The 20,234-nt window shown below is 50.2% G+C and overlaps 1 protein-coding gene across 1 annotated transcript in view; it reads right to left on the reverse strand.

Moving 5' to 3' along the window:
* Positions 1-3,663: 3,663 nt before the first annotated feature.
* OPRD1 (opioid receptor delta 1) overlaps positions 3,664-20,234 on the reverse strand; it is a 40,212-nt gene continuing 23,641 nt past the window's right edge. The window contains exons 2-3 of the mRNA XM_059036544.2: positions 10,012-10,361; positions 3,664-7,564 (exon numbers count right to left, since the gene is read on the reverse strand). Coding sequence (XP_058892527.1) covers positions 7,023-7,564; positions 10,012-10,361 — 892 coding nt within the window. The 3' untranslated portion in view covers positions 3,664-7,022. The remainder of the gene's footprint in view (positions 7,565-10,011; positions 10,362-20,234) is intronic.

The following is a 20,234-nucleotide window of genomic DNA, read 5'->3' on the forward strand; positions in this document are numbered from 1 at the left end:
TTTCCCAGTCTCTGGGCAAATGCCCAGGGGATTTTACCAATAGACGTCTGCTTCTGGGATCAAGGAACAGGAGGGAAGTGTCTCTTTCTCTCCCAGGATGGCAGCACACTCAGAACCCATCAACTCCTGCCTCTGCCCCTCCATTGTGCAGAGGCCCAGAGAGGGACAGAGCCCTGCCCAGGGGCACACAGGCAGCAAGTAGAGGATGGAGAGTCAAACCCACATTCCCTGTCTCCTGGATCAGGACTCATTCCAAGAGGAGATTCTAGAAGATGAGCCCCATCAGATGGATGTCACCTGCACCAACACCCGCCAAGGGTCTCCATCCCCATGACTCAAACATGCAAGCCAGAAGGCCCAGGCCGGTGCCACCCGGGGAACTTTCTTCCCTCCCAGGCTGTGCCCCAATCTCAGGCCCCTGGGCAGGCAGTCCCGGTGAGGACAAAAGGGGACAGCTATGTAGAAGGTACTTGGAGAGAAGACATCCTCTTGAAATTTGCTTCTCTGATGCATGCTGTCCCCGCTCCTGAAACTCAAGGAGATGGTTAAAAAGGAAAGTTCTTTGCTCCTGACCCACCTACAACACTTAGAGACGAGGGTCGGAGCAGGTATAAGGTGTCACGTTGGATGACATTAAAAAGCTCCATTTATTGAGCACTTACTATGCACCAGGCAGTGTTACCAAACCCAGTTCCTCTGCCTGACACTCCTTCATCCACTCCATAGAATAATTGCCCTGTGCCAGTTGCAGAGAACACTTGTGTGACCCAAACAGACAGGTCCGTCACTCATAGCCTCTTTGTAAATCTTCACAACTTCTTACCAGATAAGCGTTGTCATCCACGATGGAGGAAATGGGCTCAAAGAGTGAAGTGACTTTCCCAAAGTCACACAGCAAAGACATGGCAGGCAGTCAAAAAAAATCACAGAACAAGCAGGTCTTCCAAGGCAGGGAGAAACTGGAAGGGAGAGCGACCTGCCAAAGTCACGGCAGTTTCTTGGACGGCTGGCCTGTGCCCCTGCTGCCAAGGTGATGAGGCACAGAGCCTGGCAGGAGGATGCTCAGTTCACACCTGTCAGCCGGACACAAGGGTCTCCCTAGTGCCACCAGTGTAATCACAGAGTGTCCTCTTGGGAGCCAGGAGGAGGAAAGCTGAGGAAGTGCACTCGACAGACCCAAAACAGCATTCTAGCTGGCCCAGCCATGGACAAGCCGTGTAGCCTTGGGCAAGTCATTCCCTTCTCTGAGCCTCAGTTTCCTCATCTGTAAAATAGGGGTAATAATGCCTACTTCAAAGTAATGCTGTGAAGATGAAATGTTACCCCATGTAAAGTGCCTAGAACAATGAAGGGCCCTGCATGCTGTACTACCTGTTATGCTTACACTGGCCTCGCACTGAGATCTGTGCCTGGGAAGGGCTGCGCACAGCTGGAGCCATGAAGGTGGTGCTCACGGAGCCAGGACCGGAGCGACCCCCAAGCCTAGTGCTCCGCTCCATCAGGAGGCCCATCAGGAAGGCACCTCACCAGCCCCTCTCTGGCCCCCATTTTGAATTTCCAAGCTGCCCGCCACCAGAACCACACAGCCTGCTATTCTTGCCCCTGCTAGAGAGTCCTGACCCTCTCCTGTCACTCCCCCCAACACCCAGCACTATGTGCTCAGTGCCCAGAAATGACATAAAGACATGATAATGAGAATATAAATGATAAGAGAAAGGAGTGTGTGTGTGTGTGTGTGTGTGTGTGTGTGTGTGTGTGTGTGTGTGTGTGAATGCTGGTGCCAGGATCCAGGGGGATCACTTCCTAGGTGTTTTGGAGCCTCCAAGCTGGCTCCCAGCCTGGATCTGCAGTAGCTGCCGGGCGGGAAGGCACGCCGAGGCCAGGCTAAGGATCTGCTGCTGATGACAGAGGGGCTGGTCTGTGGGTGGAGGCCCGGCAGGGACCCAGCCTGGACTGTTGTTCCTTGAAGTCCTCTCAGGACATAGTGACCCCTCTCCATCTTGGGAAATATTTCAAGTTCCAAGCCAAACAAACCTCCTCAGACAGCAGCTTCTGGCACCCCCATTATTATTACAGGATAACCCTGTATTGGGGGCCTACTATGTGCCAGGCAACCTCTCTGTCCTTCAGAGAGAGCGCTCGGAAGTGAAGTGACTCGCCTAAGATCACACTGCTAGCAAGTGGCCAATGATCCGGCAAAATCAGGACACTTACTAGAAACTGAGCATCATATTAGAGACTGACTCATTCCCTCGTCTTAAATCTAGGAGGAAACAGAAGCTCAGAGAAGGCAAATCCCTTGCTGAGGTCACACTGCCAGCCGGTTAGCATCACAGCTGAGGTTTGAATCCATTGTTGGGGCTTCCCAGGCCATGCAGAAGACTGAACTTGAGGGCTCTGGTTTACTCTCATCACCCTCCTGCCCTCCCCACCCAATCTCTCTTACGTGACACTTGACATTATCCATCACTCTCTCCCCCTGGGAACGCCCTCCTCCGGTTTCCATGGCAGCACATTCTCCCCATCCTCCTCCTGCTTCTCTGGCAGCTTCTCACTCTCCATGGTGGCTCCTGAGCCGAAGATGCAGGGGGATCCCCAGTCTGGGTCCCCCATCTCTTCTCTTCATCACTACCCCTGAAAGCTCATCTCCTTTTCCGTCTAGGTCTCTAGCTCTGACCTTACACTGCAGCTCCACTTTTAAGTAATAGCGGCTACTTACCATGTGCTAAGAACTTATGTGCTGGGCCCTATACATACATTAATTCATTAAATCCTCACAACAATCCCATGAAGGAAGTCCATTCTATGGATGAGGAAACTGAAGCACAGAGAGGGAAAGCCAAGATCTGACTCCAGCCTTAATTAACCACTGCTTCTGTTACAAGAAGAGATATGAAATTGTAGGACATTTTGAAACCAGAGGCAAAAACTTTCCTCCCACCTCTTGAAAAGAGAGGAGTGGAAATTTTGGAGGAAATCAGACCTACTCCTCCGCTTTGAGAGCCCTGTGATGATCTAGAACTACACTGTCAACTTGGAGCTTTAAAATGCATCATGCACAATACACTTTGAAACGTGAAGATTTGGAGAGCTTCAGGAGGAACAAAAGTTCATGGAAAATTGCCCCTTTCCCTCAGATTTTTTCTTTTTTTAGATGTTGGGGGTAGGAGTTTTATTAATTAATTTTTTATTTTTATTTTTATTTTTTTGTGTGGTACGCGGGCCTCTCACTGCTGTGGCCTCTCCCGTTGCGGAGCACAGGCTCCGGATGCGCAGGCTCAGCAGTTGTGGCTCACGGGCCTAGTTGCTCCGCAGCATGTGGGATCCTCCCAGACCAGGGCTCGAACCCGTATCCCCTGCATTGGCAGGCAGATTCGCAACCACTGTGCCACCAGGGAAGCCCAGATTTTTCCATTTAAGTTTTAAGTCTTCAAAAACCTCATCCCAGGGCTTCCCTGGTGGCGCAGTGGTTGAGAGTCCGCCTGCCGATGCAGGGGACACGGGTTCGTGCCCCGGTCCGGGAAGATCCCACATGCCGCGGAGCGGCTAGGCCCGTGAGCCATGGCCGCTGAGCCTGCGCGTCAGGAGCCTGCGCTCCGCAATGGGAGAGGCCACAGCAGTGAGAGGCCCTGGTACCACAAAAAAAAAAAAAAAAAACACCTCATCCCAGGATGCCAGCTACTAAGGCTCTTCTACCTCAACAATGCCTAGAATTCACTGGAAACTTGGACCCTGGAGTTCCACTGACTTGAGTTCTGCCACCACCAATGAAAGGGCTCTGTGACTTAGGGGTAAGTGGCTTGACCTCTCTGAGCCTGACTTCTGTCTAAAATAAGGGCAATGCTGGGGCTTCCCTGGTGGCACAGTGGTTAAGAATCTGCCTGCCAATGCAGGGGACACGGGTTCAAGCCCTGGTCCGGAAGATCCCACATGCCGTGGAGCAACTAAGCCCGTGCGCCACAACTACCGAGCCTGCGCTGTAGAGCCCCTGAGCCACAACTACTGAGCCCAAGCACCGCATCCACTGAAGCCTGCACGGTCTAGAGCCCATGCTCCACAACAAGAGAAACCACTGCAATGAGAAGCCCGCACACTGAAACAAAGAGTAGCCCCCGCTTGCCACAACTAGAGAAAGCCCGCCCGCAGCAACGAAGACCCAACACAGCCAAAAATAATAAATAAAAATAAAATAAGGGCAATACACTTGCCCCACTGGGCGTCATGAGGATCAGAGGGATAATGTACATCAAGCTTGTGGCATGGGGCCTGGCACAAAGAAGCATTCGGCTAAGCCTCACACTCTGGCTACACACAAGTTCTTGGGTTTGCCAAGCACTTGAACACTGCCATGCTTTTGCACACACTGTTCTCTCTTCTCGGTGGTCAACTCCTAGTCATCCTTGAAGGCCCTCTGACCCTTTCCACCTCTTCCAGAATTGCTACAAATATAGGTTTCAGTAAAAAGCTAGAAAAGGCACTTTCCTGTGACACTCCCGCCCTCCCTGTCACAGAATGCATCACACTGAGATGCAAAGATCTGTTTATGCTTTTGTCTGAGCATGGGCTTGAACTTTCTGAGGGCAGGGCCGCATCTGACTCATTTCCGAGTCCCAGCACCGAGTGTACACATGAAGTAGTCAGTCCCTGATGACTCCAAGACAAATTTATATATGAGAAATGGTAAAACAAACAAACAAACAACAACAACAAAAAAAAAAAAAACAGGCAGATCTGTTACAGCCACAGGAAATGGCAGTGAGTGGATCCACAGAAGCCTCGAGACAGGCCTGTCCTAGGAGGGGTTGAAGGGGACACAGTCTTTACATGGAGAAGAAACAGCCCTGGCTCCGATATCACCTCCTTCAGGAGTCTTCCCCGGTTCCTAAATTGTCCCCTTTCTATGACATCTCCACAAGGCACTAGCAGGAGGGGTCCCAAGTGATAACAAGTGTCCAGGAGTGTGTCCCCTGCCTTGCTGACACCCCTCCATTCACACACAGAGATCTCTATAGTCCAAGGATCCATTTGGATGGTGAAGGTGGTCTAGGTGGGCCGGGACCCCAGGCCTTGGTAGTTTAGCAGCCTGGATCTGAGTGCTCGGCATGGTCCCACATCTTCCAGGGTCCTAGTAGAGCCATTTCCTGAGGGAAGGAAATTCCCAGGTCTGGGGCTTCCTGAGAAGGGGACTATGCTTTGCCCACTAAGGGCATCCCAACCCCTAATGTGTCCAAAGCCCACCTTGGTGCCTAAGTGCCAAAGCCCCTGAATGCTAGCTCAGCCCCTGCTGGAGTGACAGCCTCCCAGACAGCGGAAAGGCTTTTGTTCCAAGGAAATGACTGTCAAAGGGAGAAGAGGTATATCGTTTCTTTCTTTTTTTTTTTCTGTTGAGACAAAGACGTCAATTTCTTTCCATCTGTCCCAAAAAGGGAAGAAAATTAAATTTGTTTTTACAAAGATGTCAGCACACTGCTTCAGTAGGGATTCAGGGGTGTGTGACAGAGACAGTGCCGGGGAGAGAGGGGAGAGAGGTGGGGAGGTGGGGAGGTGGGGAGATGAAGCATGGGGGAGGCACAGGAAACAGGCCAGACCCTGATACTGGGGGGAAGCAAAGACCTGGAAGTGGCTGAATAAAATGCCAAACAAACAAAGACAAAAACTTCTATGCCTAGCTCTGGTGGACCTCACCCTTCGCAGCTTGAAGGGGGCAGCTCGAGCAGGTGGGGGAGCTGGGGACGCACACTGATGCTGGCACTGCAGTTATAAAAGTCTTCTCCCCAGTTCCTTCAAAGTCAGGTCCCGGGGAGGGGATGTGGTTCCAGTTCACTGGACGTGTTGGGTGCAGCCAGATGTTGGGAGGAGGGAGAGAGGATTTCCTGGAGGTTCTTATCAAGGCGCCAGAGACTGAGTGAAGGAAAATTCCACCCTGGTGCTTCAGATGCCCCCACCCAGTCCCAGGTGCCATCTACATTCACGGAGCTCTAACTAGTGTGGACCTCTATCCTCCAGCACTTGGGCCAGAGAAGCCAGGGCCGTGGGGATCCCCAAAGCATCTGCCCTCCAGCTCAAGGACCTAACCTCAAAGCAGAAGCCCCCTCACTCTGCCACCCCCACCAGCCCCTGGCACACAGGCTGACTGGCAACTCTGGTTTTGGATCCACAGGCTCTCCCTACTCCTTCCTGTTGGGACCCTACCCCATCTGAGGCGCTGTCCTGCTACCCTATCCTGGAGCCTCTGTCCTTGCTCCACTGTCACATCCCAAGCCTCACAGGGACACAGTGCTGGAGACACTACTTCGATGCGGGGCATCCCTGCCCATTCCAGGGAAAAGACTGTCAAGGAGAGAAAAGGTAGAGTGTTTCTCTCTATTTTATTTTCTCTTTGTTTATAAAGATGCCAAGCTGGACCTGGACCTCAGCAAGCCCCGCCTCTTTCTGGAACTCGGGGTTGGTACTCTACCGCAAACTGAGGCCCCATGCCCTGCACACAGGCCCTATCTCATGGCCCAATCTGGAGCTGTAGACGTAGCCTCGCTGTCCTGTCCTTCGACTCACCCCCAGAAGGGGCCCCTCACCACCACACAGAGGCCCAATCTTGAAGCTCAATTCCACCGTCCTCACCACTTCCTCTCCTTGGTCCTGGGCCCAGTCTCAGGCCAGACCCCAATTCCTGCAAGCCCAGCTGCAATTAGAACCCGCGGCTTTCTGGAGGTTAAGGCCCCGCCCCCCGCCCGGGGGCCCCCGTTTAGCCGCCCAATCCTAGAGCAACAGGTCCCACTCCCCCTAGGCAAGCTAGCTTCCCCAGCCCAACCCAAAGCCTTTGACCTTGAGCTCAGCCTAGAGGCACCGTCCCACCATCCTCCCCCTCCGCCCCCCCCCCCGCCTTCCCCAGACCAGAGGTCCACCCCACTGCAGGGACCCCATCTCCAGACCAGCGCCCCACTCCACATCGTGGCCCCCGCCCCCATTAGAACTCCGCCGCCGGGCCACTCCGGAGGGGCGTGCGGCGGGCCGGCCTGGCGGGGTCAGGCGGCGGCGCCACCGCCGGCACCGTCGGACAGGGTGCAGGCGGTGACCTGATCGCGGGCCGTGGCTTCGCGGGCGCGGCCGAAGCTGCCGGGTTCCGGGCGGCCGCAGGGCGTGCGGCAGAGCTGACGGAAGCAGCGCTTGAAGTTCTCGTCGAGGAAGGCGTAGAGCACGGGGTTGAGGCTGCTGTTGGCGTAACCGAGCGCGATGCACAGGTGCAGCGCGGCCACCACGAGCGGGTCGCGGCGGTCGATGTCCACCAGCGTCCAGACGATGACGAAGATGTGGATGGGGGCCCAGCACACCACGAAGGCGCCCACCACCACCAGCACCATGCGCGTGATGCGCCGCAGACTGCGGTCCTTCTCCTTGGAGCCAGAGAGCAGGCGCACGCTGCGCAGGCGCAGCAGCATGAGGCCGTAGCAGACGGTGATGACGAGGATGGGCACAACGAAGGCGAAGAGGAACACGCAGATCTTGGTCACCGTGTCCCAGTACCAGCTGGGGCTGGGGAACTGGAGCATGCACACCACTGCCCCGTCTGGGCCGGGGAAACAAGGAAAGACTGGGTGAGGGGCTCGTGGGCCTAAGGACCTTGTCTCCCTGCTCGCCCACCCTTCTCGGCTTAGTCAAGCCCCACTCCCTCCTCCTGGCCTTTACTCAAGGTGATTCTTCTACCCGGAATGTCCTCCATCACTTCTGCACCTGGTGAACTCCTACTCATCCTTCAAGACCTCAGCAGGATTGGCCCGAACCTAGGAGGTCTGCTTTCTGTATTCTCTCCCAGTCCCTTTATCAGCCTCTATGTACATGCGCAGCAGTGATATGATAATGATATAATTTAGCCCAAGCCCACTAAATGACGGTCATTATGATAACCGAAAATACCCCACACATTTCCAAAGTAGCTCCAATGGGGAAAATATTGCTAGGATTGACTTAGAGAGCATGAGTTAAGAGCAGGACTCAGGCCCTGCTGTGTGATGTGGCCTTGGGCAAGTTATTGAACCTCTACCAGAGCTCCCATAAAGTAGGACTAACAACAGTACCTAAACTCATAGGGTTGTTGTGAGGATTAAATGGGCCATGGCATGGAAAGCATTTAGCACAGTGGGGTTCAAGCACTTGGTGCACTCACAGGGCCGAGGAGCAGAAATGTGTGGGAGTCCGGGGGTCAGAGCTAGGGCCAAGGAGGCAGATGTCAGCTTGATGTCAAGAACTTTCTGACTGCCACACTCGTCCAAAGATAAGAGGGGCACCTAGGATGGAATGTGCTCCGTGTTCCGGGAGTGTGGGCTTGGGCTGGATGAGCACCTCAGGGGATGTTATGGGATTCAGATACAGGGCTGAGGCTGGCCCAGGGGACTTCCAGGACCTCTTGGGAACCCACCCAGTGGACTTGGAGCCTGAGAGTTGTAAGAAAAGGGCTGGGATCCACAGACAGAGTGGGTCCACAGGACATCAGGCTGGCAGGACCCCCACCAATGACTGAACCCAAGGACTTCATTGTACAGATGGCAGAAGCAGGCCCAGAGAGGAACAGCACTTGTCCAAGGTCACACAGCAAGTGGCTTACAGAACTGAGTGCCAATGACACACACTGGGGCAGTGTATGTGTATGTGTAGGAGAGTGTGTGTGTTGGGGGGTTGGGGATGAGGGGGCCCATCTGGCCTGGCCCCAGGAGGGCTGCAGTTAATGGCCTGTAAACTGAAGGCTGACAGTGAGGAATGGGGCCCAGCTGGTGAGTCAAGTCTAATCACACAGAGACTATATAAGTCACCAGGAGCTCTACCCTTGTGAGAGTGGAGGGTGGCCGAGAAACCTCCCACCAAGCCTGTTCCCTCTCCTACCACAACACAGACCTTCACCCCAGCAGCCAAAAGGAGCAACAGATATGGCAGGAACCTTGGGTTCTAGGCCAGATTCTACCAAATGTGTGGCTATGTGACCCTAAGTAAACCACCTGACCTCTCTGATTCTGTTTTCTTTCGGTCCTATGGAAGTAGGAGTCCCTGCCTTGTCTATCTCACAGGCTTAATCATTCTGAAAGCTGCTACTTATTGGGCCTTGACAATGAGCCAGGCCTTGTCCTAAGTCTTTTACACATATAACCTCCTTTAATCTTTTCAACACTCCATGATAGAGTATGGCTCAGATAGGTCAGTGATCAGTGTCTCTGGCGCCCTGCTAAACTACTTTTCCCACTTAAATCAAGTAGGGGTCATGTGACCAGCCATCACTAGGAAGTGATGCGCCCTGACATTTAAAAGTGGTTGTGCTTTCTCACCACTCCCATATTCATCTGCTGGCCAGATGCCAGCACACTGCATCCAAAACCATCATTTGGAGCCTGGATCCCTGAATGACTGTGTGGAATAGAGCCCCTCCTCCGCTTACTCACATTGGATTGTGATGTGAGTGAGAAACTTCTACTGTGTTAAGCCTTGGAGCTTTGGAGATGGTTACAGAAGCCATCCTGACTGATACAGGTGGTTACTGTACTAATTACCATTTTACTCTGAGAAAACGCACCTGTCATTCTGTGCAGGCCATTCTCTAGGCCTTGCTTTGGTCATCTGGGTCAACGGGGTGGAAGGGAATTTGGGATGGGATTGCAGATCTTGTGGTCCGCACTGCTCACTGGTCAGGGACACCCTCACCCCACCGGCTACCCATCCATCTCCCTAAAGGTCAGTCATCCACACATCTAGCCATCTGTAATCCCATTTATAAACTTCCTTTGGCCAGCTCCCCGTATGACCACCGACCAGTCATTCATCCTCACAACGCTCCACCATTCACATCCCCATTGGCTGACTATTCACAGTCCCACTGGCCAGCCATCCACACTTTCATTGATCAGCAATCCATACTTCCATTGGTGAGCCACTTACACCCACCCTGGTAAGTGGCCTGCAAACCCACGGAGGCCCGTGAGCTGCCTCCTGTGGTCAGTGACCTGTACCCAGGTTCCCTCACTCACTCACCCTGGGGGCGGGTCACGGCCATGACCATGATGGGTACACCAACACCCGAGGCCAGGACCCAGATGCAGATGTTGATCAGCTTGGCCTTGGCAGGTGTGCGTAAGTCCAGGGCCTTGACAGGGTGGCAGACGGCAATGTAGCGGTCGACACTCATCATGGTGAGAGTGAAGATGCTGGTGAACATATTGTAGTAGTCAATGGAGAGCACAACCTTGCAGAGCAGTTCCCCAAAGGGCCACGTCTCCATCAGGTACTTGGCACTCTGGAAGGGCAGTGTGCTGGTGGCCAGTGCATCTGCCAAGGCCAGGTTGAAGATGTAGATGTTGGTGGCCGTCTTCATCTTAGTGTACCTTAAAAGGAAGTGCATTTGTAATTTTTCCATTTCACAGATTTCAGTTTCACATGAAACTCAGGGAGGGGAAATGACTTGCCAAAGATCACACAAAAGGTCAGGGGCAGACGTGGGATTAGAACCCTGAACTATCTGATTCAGCATCACTCCTTTCCACTATAACAGATGCAAAAGGAGTTCTCTGGCAGGGGGTAACTTTGGCAGGAGGTATTGGAGGAAAAACCCTTATCTTCCCAGGGGTTCTAAGCAATATGGTTAAAGATAAAGCTGGGCTCCAGAGGAAAACGGGTCTAGGTCCTAATTCTGCCTCTACTATTTATTAGCTGAGTGACTCTAGACTAGTAACTGGAATTCTCTAAGCCTCAGTGTCCATAACTGTAAAATAAAGGGTGATACTTTTACCAACCTCATAGGGTTGTTATAAAGTTTAATGAGATGATATAGCATTTAGCACTGAGCTCAAAGCATGGTAAGTGCTCAGTATGTGATAGCTGTTATTATTCTTCATATATAAGAATGAAGCTGGGGGCTAGACCAGAGTGACCTGACCCTCTGGCCTCTGCCACTGACCTGGCCTTTTGGGAATATGACTAGCCAGCTCCGAGGAAGCCAGGGCAAACTGGCTGGGGCCTTAGACTGCCTGGGTATTCTCCATGGTAGACCAGGGCTCCCAGTCTATGGTCCCCTCCAGACCATCTTATCCCCAGGTAGCTGGACTCACCCAGCTGTGGGGCAGGGGAGCAGGTGACAGAGTCACACATCTGACCCAGGGCACGAGCCCAGGTGTCCAAGCCAGATGTCTGCAACAAGCTGGGCACCCAGAGTTCTGCAACGTCCCTCCATGCTCTATGCTGCCGCCCAGCTGCCTGCACTACAGCTGACCCCTTGTTGGGCCAACATTTATAGTCACAACGCCTCTGTACCAGAGCCTGGGCTGGGCACCGGATAGCCTGGAGGAGGCTAAATACACTGCAATAGACCATCCCCATGCAGTGTGATTGTCACAGAAACACACGCACACTGAGGCAGGGGTAAGGATGCCTTTCATGCCCCTGGAATGATCTGAGAAACCCAGGGAAGGGTTGCATGAGCAACTCCTCAAATTTCAGAGCAGCAAGAGCCCTGAGAGATTGAGGGGAAGTGATTTTACTACCGTGTGGTCCAAGGACTCCCAAAGGAATTACCAAAAGAGCCTGTGAGATGTGCAAATTCTTGGACCCCACCCCGGACCTTCTCAATATTTTTCTTTGGAGAGGGGGACCATGCACGGCATGTGGGATCTTTGCTCCCTGACCAGGGATCGAACCCATGCCCCCTGCATTGGAAGCACAGAGTCTTAACCACTGGATCACCAGGGAAGTCCCCTTCTCAATCTTAATCTCTGGAATTCAGGCCCGGGAATCTTCTCTTTAACAAGACACCACACACACACACACACACACACACACACACACACACACACCCCACACACACACACGATTCTCATGGAGTTTAGTTTGAGAAACAGTATGTAGCCTAAAGCCCACACGGGGGAGAGACAGGAAACTGACCCAAGGTCACAGAGCGACAGCGGCAGAACCAAGGTGAGAACTTGGACCTCCCGGCTCCCAGACAGTGCTCTCTCCACCCTCCACCAAGGGTGGAAACATGCTGTGTGCCTCTGCTCCTCCGGGCCAGAATCCCCCTGACACCATGCCGAGCCTGGGGCACCCAGGATGAGCACACCCAGTGTGTTTTGAATGACTGAACGAACTGATATCGGCTAAGGCTGTTCCTTCATGAAGTGACTGATTTTTTTGGTTAAAAAAAAAATTGACTCCTTCATGTCCTCCAGGGCCAGCATCTGTCCCACTCCCTCCCAAAATAATCATCTGCCCTGGGCTGGAGAAGCAAAAAGTTTTGCTCGGAGACAGCAGAATTGCAAGTCTCGGGAAGTCTGCCTTCAGCGGGTGCAGGAACAGCTGTGTGGGAGGCCGCCTCAATCCCGCAGCTGACTTGTCTAATTTCACTTCTTTTACGCAGAACAATCAGAGGCTGTTCTTTGCCTGCTATTTTGATTTGGGAAGGATCCTTCAACTCTCAGAGGGGGCTGGGACGCTGGGAAGTGGGTGATGAAGCTGCTGTAGCTGGTCCAGGCAGGGCTGAGGCACAGCCGACTCTGGCAGGCGGGGCCCCAGCAGAGGGAGAGGGAGGCCTCTCCTAACAGGCCTCCCCACCACTCCCACGTCTCACCGGCTGTCAAGCCCCATCCTCCTCACCTCCTCAGACAAATCCTGCCACTCTCTGGCTCTCAGCCCCGCAGGGGCTCCCCGAAGTTCCTCCACATTCCACACACTGGCCCTGACCACCTCTTGGGTCTCAGCTCCCAGAACCTTCCCCCTCCCCGCCTCTCTGCTGTTCCTTGCACCCATCAAGCCCCTCCCACCGCAGGGCCTCCAGACTGCTGCTCGCTCAGCCTGGAACCCTCATCCTCCAAATTATGCCTGGCTTGTTCCTTCACTTAATTCAGGACTTTATTCAAATATCTCCTCCTCAGAGAGGAGAGTCCTCTCAGAATCCCTGCCCTCTCTATCTTTATTTTATTTTATTTTTTAATTTTTTGCGGTACGCGGGCCTCTCACTGCCGTGGCCTCTCCCGCTGCGGAGCACAGGCTCCGGACGCGCAGGCTCAGCGGCCATGGCTCACGGGCCCAGCCGCTCGGCGGCACGTGGGATCCTCCCGGACCGGGGCACGAACCCGTGTCCCCTGCGTCGGCAGGCGGACTCTCAACCACTGCGCCACCAGGGAAGCCCCCTGCCCTCTCTTCCCTCTCTTTATGCTGCTTCATTCTTCTTCACAGCACGAACCACCACCTGACTTTATCTTCTTTTCTCTCCCTTTGCCTCTCTCGCCCACGTAAGCTCCCTGAAGGCAGGGCACTTTGCCCATCTCGTTCCCTGCTGTATCATCAGGCCTACTAATGGTACCTGGCAAATAGCAGGCTCTCAATAGCCATTTGTGGTGCAGATGTCTTAGTCCAAGCCTCCTCAGTTCTCGCGGGAACCATCACAGCAGGCTCCCTGCCCCACACTTCATCCTCCACATGAAAAGGTAGATTTTCGCAGGCAGATTTGACTCTACCGCTTACAGTCCTTCCATGGCTCCCCACTGCCATCTGGATAAAAACCAGACTCCTCACACTGGCAGTCCATCTGGGTAGCCTCCTTTCCCACTGTGCCTGCCCATCACATCCAGCCACATCTGTGGTTCCCTCAGATGCTCGTTCATTCTAGCAAGCCCTCCCTCCTAGGAGACGGCCACTGTGATGGTTTGGCAGGAATCCTTCCAAACCGCATATATGTGGTTTCTGCCAATGTAATACAATTACCCAGTGTTATAGTGCTATAATGAAAACGCTTGCCCCTCCGCCCTACCCCATCCTCACTTCTCTGTCCTGCTCACCAGAGGCAACCACTTTTAATGTTTTTAATTATTTTTCTAGTAGTTGTCTCCATAATTCTAAATAATATGCTTAAATGTCTATTTCTTGATGTATCTATTTTAGACAGTATCTGTTGAAGTTTGTATTCGGTTAAGCCAGGCTATGCAGCAGTAACAGACAATCCCAAAATCTCAGTGGCTTAACACACAAAAAAGCTTTATTTCTTACCATTGCAGAATCCATTCAGTGTCTCCAGCACAACCATATTCCATGAGGCAATTCCAGCCTGCTTCAATCTTGTGCCTCTGCTATCTTAACCCAAGGCCTCCTTGGTCACCACAGAGGGAGAAGCGACAGCCACAGGGTCATCTAAGCTTCATTCTAGCTGCAAGACAGTACTTTCACCTGAAGCTGACTGACCAGAGCTAGTTATATGGCCCCACCCAATTGCAAGGGGCTGAGAAGTAAGTAGTCTTTCATGTGCCCAGAAGGAGGGAGAAACAAATATTAGTGAACACTACTAAGATCCTCCACAACTCTCTAATATGGTAGATGAGGATTAACTCTCCTACACTACACAACTTCCTCTCTCCATCCTCCCAATATAGTTCTACCACAATTTAAAAATTTTTAGGGCTTCCCTGGTGGCGCAGTGGTTGAGAGTCCGCCTGCCGATGCAGGGGACACGGGTTCGTGCTGTGGTCTGGGAAAATACCACATGCTGTGGAGCAGCTGAGCCATGGCCGCTGAGGCTGCACGTCCGGAGCCTATGCTCCGCAACGGGAGAGGCCACAACAGTGAGAGGCCCGCGTACCGCCAAAAAAAAAAAAATTTTTAGCTAAATTGATATTCAAGGTTTACTTTTTTTCAGGGTTTATATATATTTTTTCTTTTAAGCTTTTTTAAAAAAATTTTTATTTTAGGCTGTGTTGGGTCTTCGTTGCTATGCGCAGGCTTTCTCTAGTTGCGGTGAGGGGGGGGCTGCTCTTCATTGCGGTGCACGGGCTTCTCATTGTGGTGGTTTCTCTTGTTGTGGAGCACGGGCTCTATGCGTGTGGGCTTCAGCAGTTGTGGCTCGCGGGCTCTAGAGCGCAGGCTCAGTAGTTGTGGCGCACATGCTTAGTTGCTCTGCGGCATGTGGGATCTTCCCCGACCAGGGCTGAACCCATGTCCCCTGCATTGACAGGCGGATTCTTAACCACTGAGCCACCAGGAAAGCCCCACAGGATTTACATTCTTATGACTTTGTAGATATTGTCCAGTGAGCCAAATGGTATACTATAGTTACATTTATTTTCTAGTACTGATTTTTGTTTTTCCTGGAGTTAATAATTGCCTCTGTTTTTCATTTGCTTAGTTCTGGGTACATATTGATAAATCTCTTCAAACACTCCAGCAGATCCATAAAATGCCTTGTCCATGCAGTCACATAATCTATCAGTTCCTTTTGTTTTTCTAGTGAATCCACTTCCTGGAGTTCCCTCCTCCCCTTTCAATCTGGGACTGGTTGCTTTCTAGACAAGCTGCACACCTGTTTCCTGGGTTACAAGTCTTTTTATCTTGGTTTATGCCCTTATTTTAGTGGAGCATATCCTCTAGTCACTTCCTAAGAAAGGGCACATAGGAAGTAAAAATTTTACACCCTTGCATGTCTGAAAATGTCTTTCTTCTATCCTCACTTCTGATTTCATTCATTCTACCTAAAAGAGTAGATTGGAAATCATTTTCCCTCAGAAAATTGAAGGCATGGCTCCCCCATCTTCTAGTTTCTAGTGTTGTCACTGAGGTATCTGAAACGATTCTGATTCCTGATGTTTTGTATGTAATCTGTCCTCCCCACCCCTGAAACTTTTAGGACCTTCTTTTTATTCCCAGTATTCTGACATTTGTGATGATGTGCCTTAGGATGGCTCTTTTTCATTTTTATGAGGTCCTCTCAGTCTGAGGTTTATGCCCTTCATACAATGTCCCCTCATCATTTCTTTGATCACTTCCTCCCTTCTGCTTTCTCTGGAATCCCTGGACAATCTGGTAGTCAGATATCGGGTCCCCTGGATTGATCATCTAATTTTCTTATCTTTTTTATTTTCCATCTTTTTGGTACATCTTCTGGGAAATTTCCTTTTCATTACCTCTCAAGCTTTCTACTGACTTTTTTTTTTTTTTTTAACATCTTTATTGGAGTATAATTGTTTTACAATAGTGTGTTAGTTTTTCCTTTACAACAAACTGAATCAGTTATACATATACATATGTTCCCATATCTCTTCCCTCTTGCATCACCCTCTCCCCCACCCTCCCTATCCCACCCCCCTAGGTGGTCACAAAGCACAGAGGTGATCTCCCTGTGCTATTCAGCAGCTTCCCACTAGCTATCTAATTTACATTTGATAGTGTGTATATGTCCCTGCCACTCTCTCACTTCGTCTCAGCCCACCCTTCCCCCTCCCCATATTCTACTGACTTTTTTAAACTTTGTTTTGTCTCTCATGTTTTATTTTCCCAGTGCACTTTCTTCTCTTATTGTTCCTTTTTACATAGCATCTTATTTCATGGATATAATATCTTCTCTACTCTCTCTGAGGATACTAATAATTTTTGGTTTGTATTTTCTTCTGCTCTCTGCATTGTCTATCTGCTTCAAATATTTTTCTTTATTTGTCTGCTTTGGCTTCCCTCTTTTATCCTGGAGACGTCCTTCAGATATCCGGTGATATGTGACTAAAGGTTGGTCTTTGAGTGAAGCACTAATTAACTAATTGATAGCTCTTGGGGTGGGGGGGCTGTCAACTGGTGTGCTTCATTCTACGGGGATTGAATGAAGATCTGGCTTTTATACTAGGAACATTTAAATATCAGTTTCTGTAGGTCTCTTCTTTGGGGCCTTCAGAGAGAATCCTCCCATTTCCTGCCTGGGGAGCACACTTCTGGCTGTCAGGATTCTGGTAGCAGAGCTGGAGAAGGGGTCTGGGAAACCTCCATTTTTTCCTTTGGTATCTCACTCTGACCCTTTCTGTGTCTACTGGTCCCAAGTTCAGTTCCTCCAGGTTAACTTCTCCAAGGAAAAAAACCTGACCTCCTGCAGAGCAGAGGGGTGGCCACCTGGCTGTGCAGGGTACAAGGGATGGGGGACTAAGGGTCTCACTGCTCTCTCTATAGGTAATCAATTCCCTGCCCCTGTTTTCAGCCCCACATCTCACCCCTTCTTAGCCTGTTCCTCCTCTTTGAATTGCTTTTCATCATCCAAATATGTGTTGCCATACCTTAAAGAACATAAACTGAGACACAAGAGGTGAAGTGATTTTTTCCCAAGGTCACATGGTCATTAAGTGGCAGAGCTGGTATTTAACTCAGGAAGTCTAGTGCCAACACCTGGTAATGACTTTGCTCTTCTGCCCTTCCATGCTTGTTACCTTCCTTCCTCCTCCACTTCCTTCCTCCCCCACATTCCAAAAAGTCAAGGAACGTGAGCTTATTATAAGCTGAGGTTTGTTCACTCATCCAACAGGTATTAATCGAGCAGCTGGTATGTGCCAGGCACTGAGTAATGGATATAGGAGTAAAGATGACAGTCTGACTTCTTGAAATTTATGGTCTCAGGGAGGGAGCAGACACTGAACAAATTGCTGCACTTTTTAGGCAGGGGAGTGATGTGGTTTGATTTATGTATGTTTCTCAAAAGATCATTCTGACTGCTGTGTGGAGGCTAGTTGTAGGGCAGAGCAAGAATGGGTGAGAGAATGAAGTTCCTAGGAAGATAAATTATTTGTTGCCCCACATCTCAAAATCCTACTGTTGGTCTCTAATTCCTTTTTTTTTTTTTTTCCTATTTCAAAAAGTTGTAGGGCTTCCCTGGTGGCGCAGTGGTTGAGAGCCCGCCTACCGATGCAGGGGACACGGGTTCGTGCCCCAGTCCGGGAAGATCGCACATGCCGCAGAGCGGCTGGGCCTGTGAGGCATGGCCACTGAGCCTGAGCGTCCGGAGCCTGTGCTCTGCAACGGGAGAGGCCACAACAGTGAGAGGCCCGCGTACCGCAAAAAAAAAAAAAAAAAAAAAAAAAGTTGTAGATATGACATTGGACCCTTATATTATACCATATTTTAAAATTAACTCAAAATGGATATGACCTAAATGTAAGAGCTAAAACAATAAAACTCTTAAAGAAAGCATAGAGGGAAAGTTTCATGACACTGGATTTGGCAGTGACTTCTGGGATATGATACCAAAAGCACAGGCAACAAAAGAAAAAATAGATAAACTGGACTACATCAAAAGTCAAAGCTCTTGGGGCTTCCCTGTGGTGCAGTGGTTAAGAATCCACCTGCCAAGGCAGGGGACATGGGTTCGACCCTTGGTCCAGGAAGATCCCACATGCCACGGAGCAACTAAGCCCGTGTGCCACAACTACTGAGCCTGCATGCCACAACTACTGAAGCCCTTGAGCCTAGAGCCCATGCTCTGCAACAAGAAAAGCCACCGAAATGAGAAGCCTGTGCACCTCAACGAAGAGTAGCTCCCACTCGCTGCAACCAGAGAAAAGCCACGCGCAGCAACAAAGACCCAACGCAGCCAAAAAATAAAATATAATAAAATAATAAAATAAATAAATTTATTAAAATAAAAAAGTCAAAGCTCTTACGCATCAAAGGACACTATCAACAGAGTGAAAAGGCCATCCACAGAATGGGAGAAAATATTTGCAAATCACATATCTGATAAGGGGTTAATATCTAGAATATATAAAGAACTCAACAACAAAAAAGAAAACAACTGGATTTGAAATATGGGTAAAGCACTTGAACAGACATTTCTCTAAAGATATTCAAATGACCAATAAGCACATAAAAAGATACTCAACATCAGGCTTCCCTGGCGGTGCAGTGGTTAAGAATCCACCTGCCAATGCAGGGGACACAGGTTCAAGCCCTGGTCCGGGCAGTTCCCACATGCCACGGAGCAACAAAGCCCGTGCGGCACAACTACTGAGCCTGCGCTCTAGAGCCCGCGAGCCACAACTACGGAAGCCCGTGTGCCTAGAGCCCATGCTCCGCAACAAGAGAAGCCACTAAAATGAGAAGCCCGCACACTGCAACGAAGAGTAGCTCCCGCTCGCCACAACTAGAGAAAGCCTGAGAGCAGCAACGAAGACCCACCGCAGCCAAAAATAAATAAAATAATTAATTTTTAAAAATCATATTAAAAAGCTATAAAAAAGATACTCAACATCATTAATCATTAGAGAAATGCAAATCAAAACCACATTGAGATACCACTTAGGATGGCTACTATTTTTAAAAAAACAGAAAATAACAATTGTTGACGAGGATGTGAAGAAATTAGAACCCTTGTGCACTGTTGGGGGAATGTAAAATGGTGCAGCCACTGTGAAAAATAGCATGGCAGTTCCTCAAAAAATTGAAAATACAATTGCTATATGATCGAGCAATTCCACTTCCAGGTATATATCCAAAAGAATTAAAAGTAGGGTCTTGAAGAGATATCTGTACACCCATGTTCAAAGTAGCATCATTCACAGTAACCAAAAGGTACCCATTGATGAATGAATGGATAAACAAAATATGGTCTCTACAGGCAGTGGAACATTATTCAGCCTTAAAAAGGAAGGAAATTCTGACACACGCTACAACATAGATGAGCCTTAAGGACATTACTGGGCCAAGTGAAATAAGCCACCCACAAAAAGACAAAAACCTCTATGATTCCACTCATATGAGGTACTTAGTCATAGCAGCAGAAAGTAGAATGGTGGTTGCCAGGGGCTGGGGGAAGAGGGAAATGGCGAGTTATTATTTAATGGGTCCAGAGCCTCAGTTTGAGAAGATGAGAAACAAGTTCTGGAGATGGATGGTTGTGATGGCTGCACAGCTATGTGAATGTACTTAATGTCAGCGAACCGTACACTTAAAAACGGTTAAAATGGTAAAGTTTATGTTATGTGTATTGTACCGCTATAAAAAAAAGAAGCTGTGGCTGTAATCAAGTGTTCTCACTGTGTGTGTTTCCTAAGCTAGAGAGTTTGGTGAGGGAGTCCTTTAGAGCCATTCGGATCTTAGCTCCTCAACATGCCTAGCTGTGTGATCTTGAATATATCACTTCACCTCTCTGAAGCTGTTTCCCTCATTGGTAATTTCAGTGTAATCATGCTTTTTAGGAGCCAACACGTGTGAAAGCGTCTAGCTTACTAGCCAGCACACAAACAAGAATTGGCAGCCCTTTGGGGTTTATTTCCCCTGGTATTTTTTGCAATTTTTCTCATAGAATTCAATCCTCTATGGATTGGACCTAACCCTGGGGGTGAACTCGACTGCCTCTGCAATGCCTTGGGAAGCTCTTTGGGTTTTTTTCTAGGTCAAACTCCCCTTTAAGCTCATCTTGAATTCCATAGTCGCTGGGGAATTTGCTCCCAACCATCCTTCTCAGACCCCAG

This window comes from Kogia breviceps, chromosome 1, assembly GCF_026419965.1.
Source record: "Kogia breviceps isolate mKogBre1 chromosome 1, mKogBre1 haplotype 1, whole genome shotgun sequence".
Taxonomy (NCBI): domain Eukaryota; kingdom Metazoa; phylum Chordata; class Mammalia; order Artiodactyla; family Physeteridae; genus Kogia; species Kogia breviceps.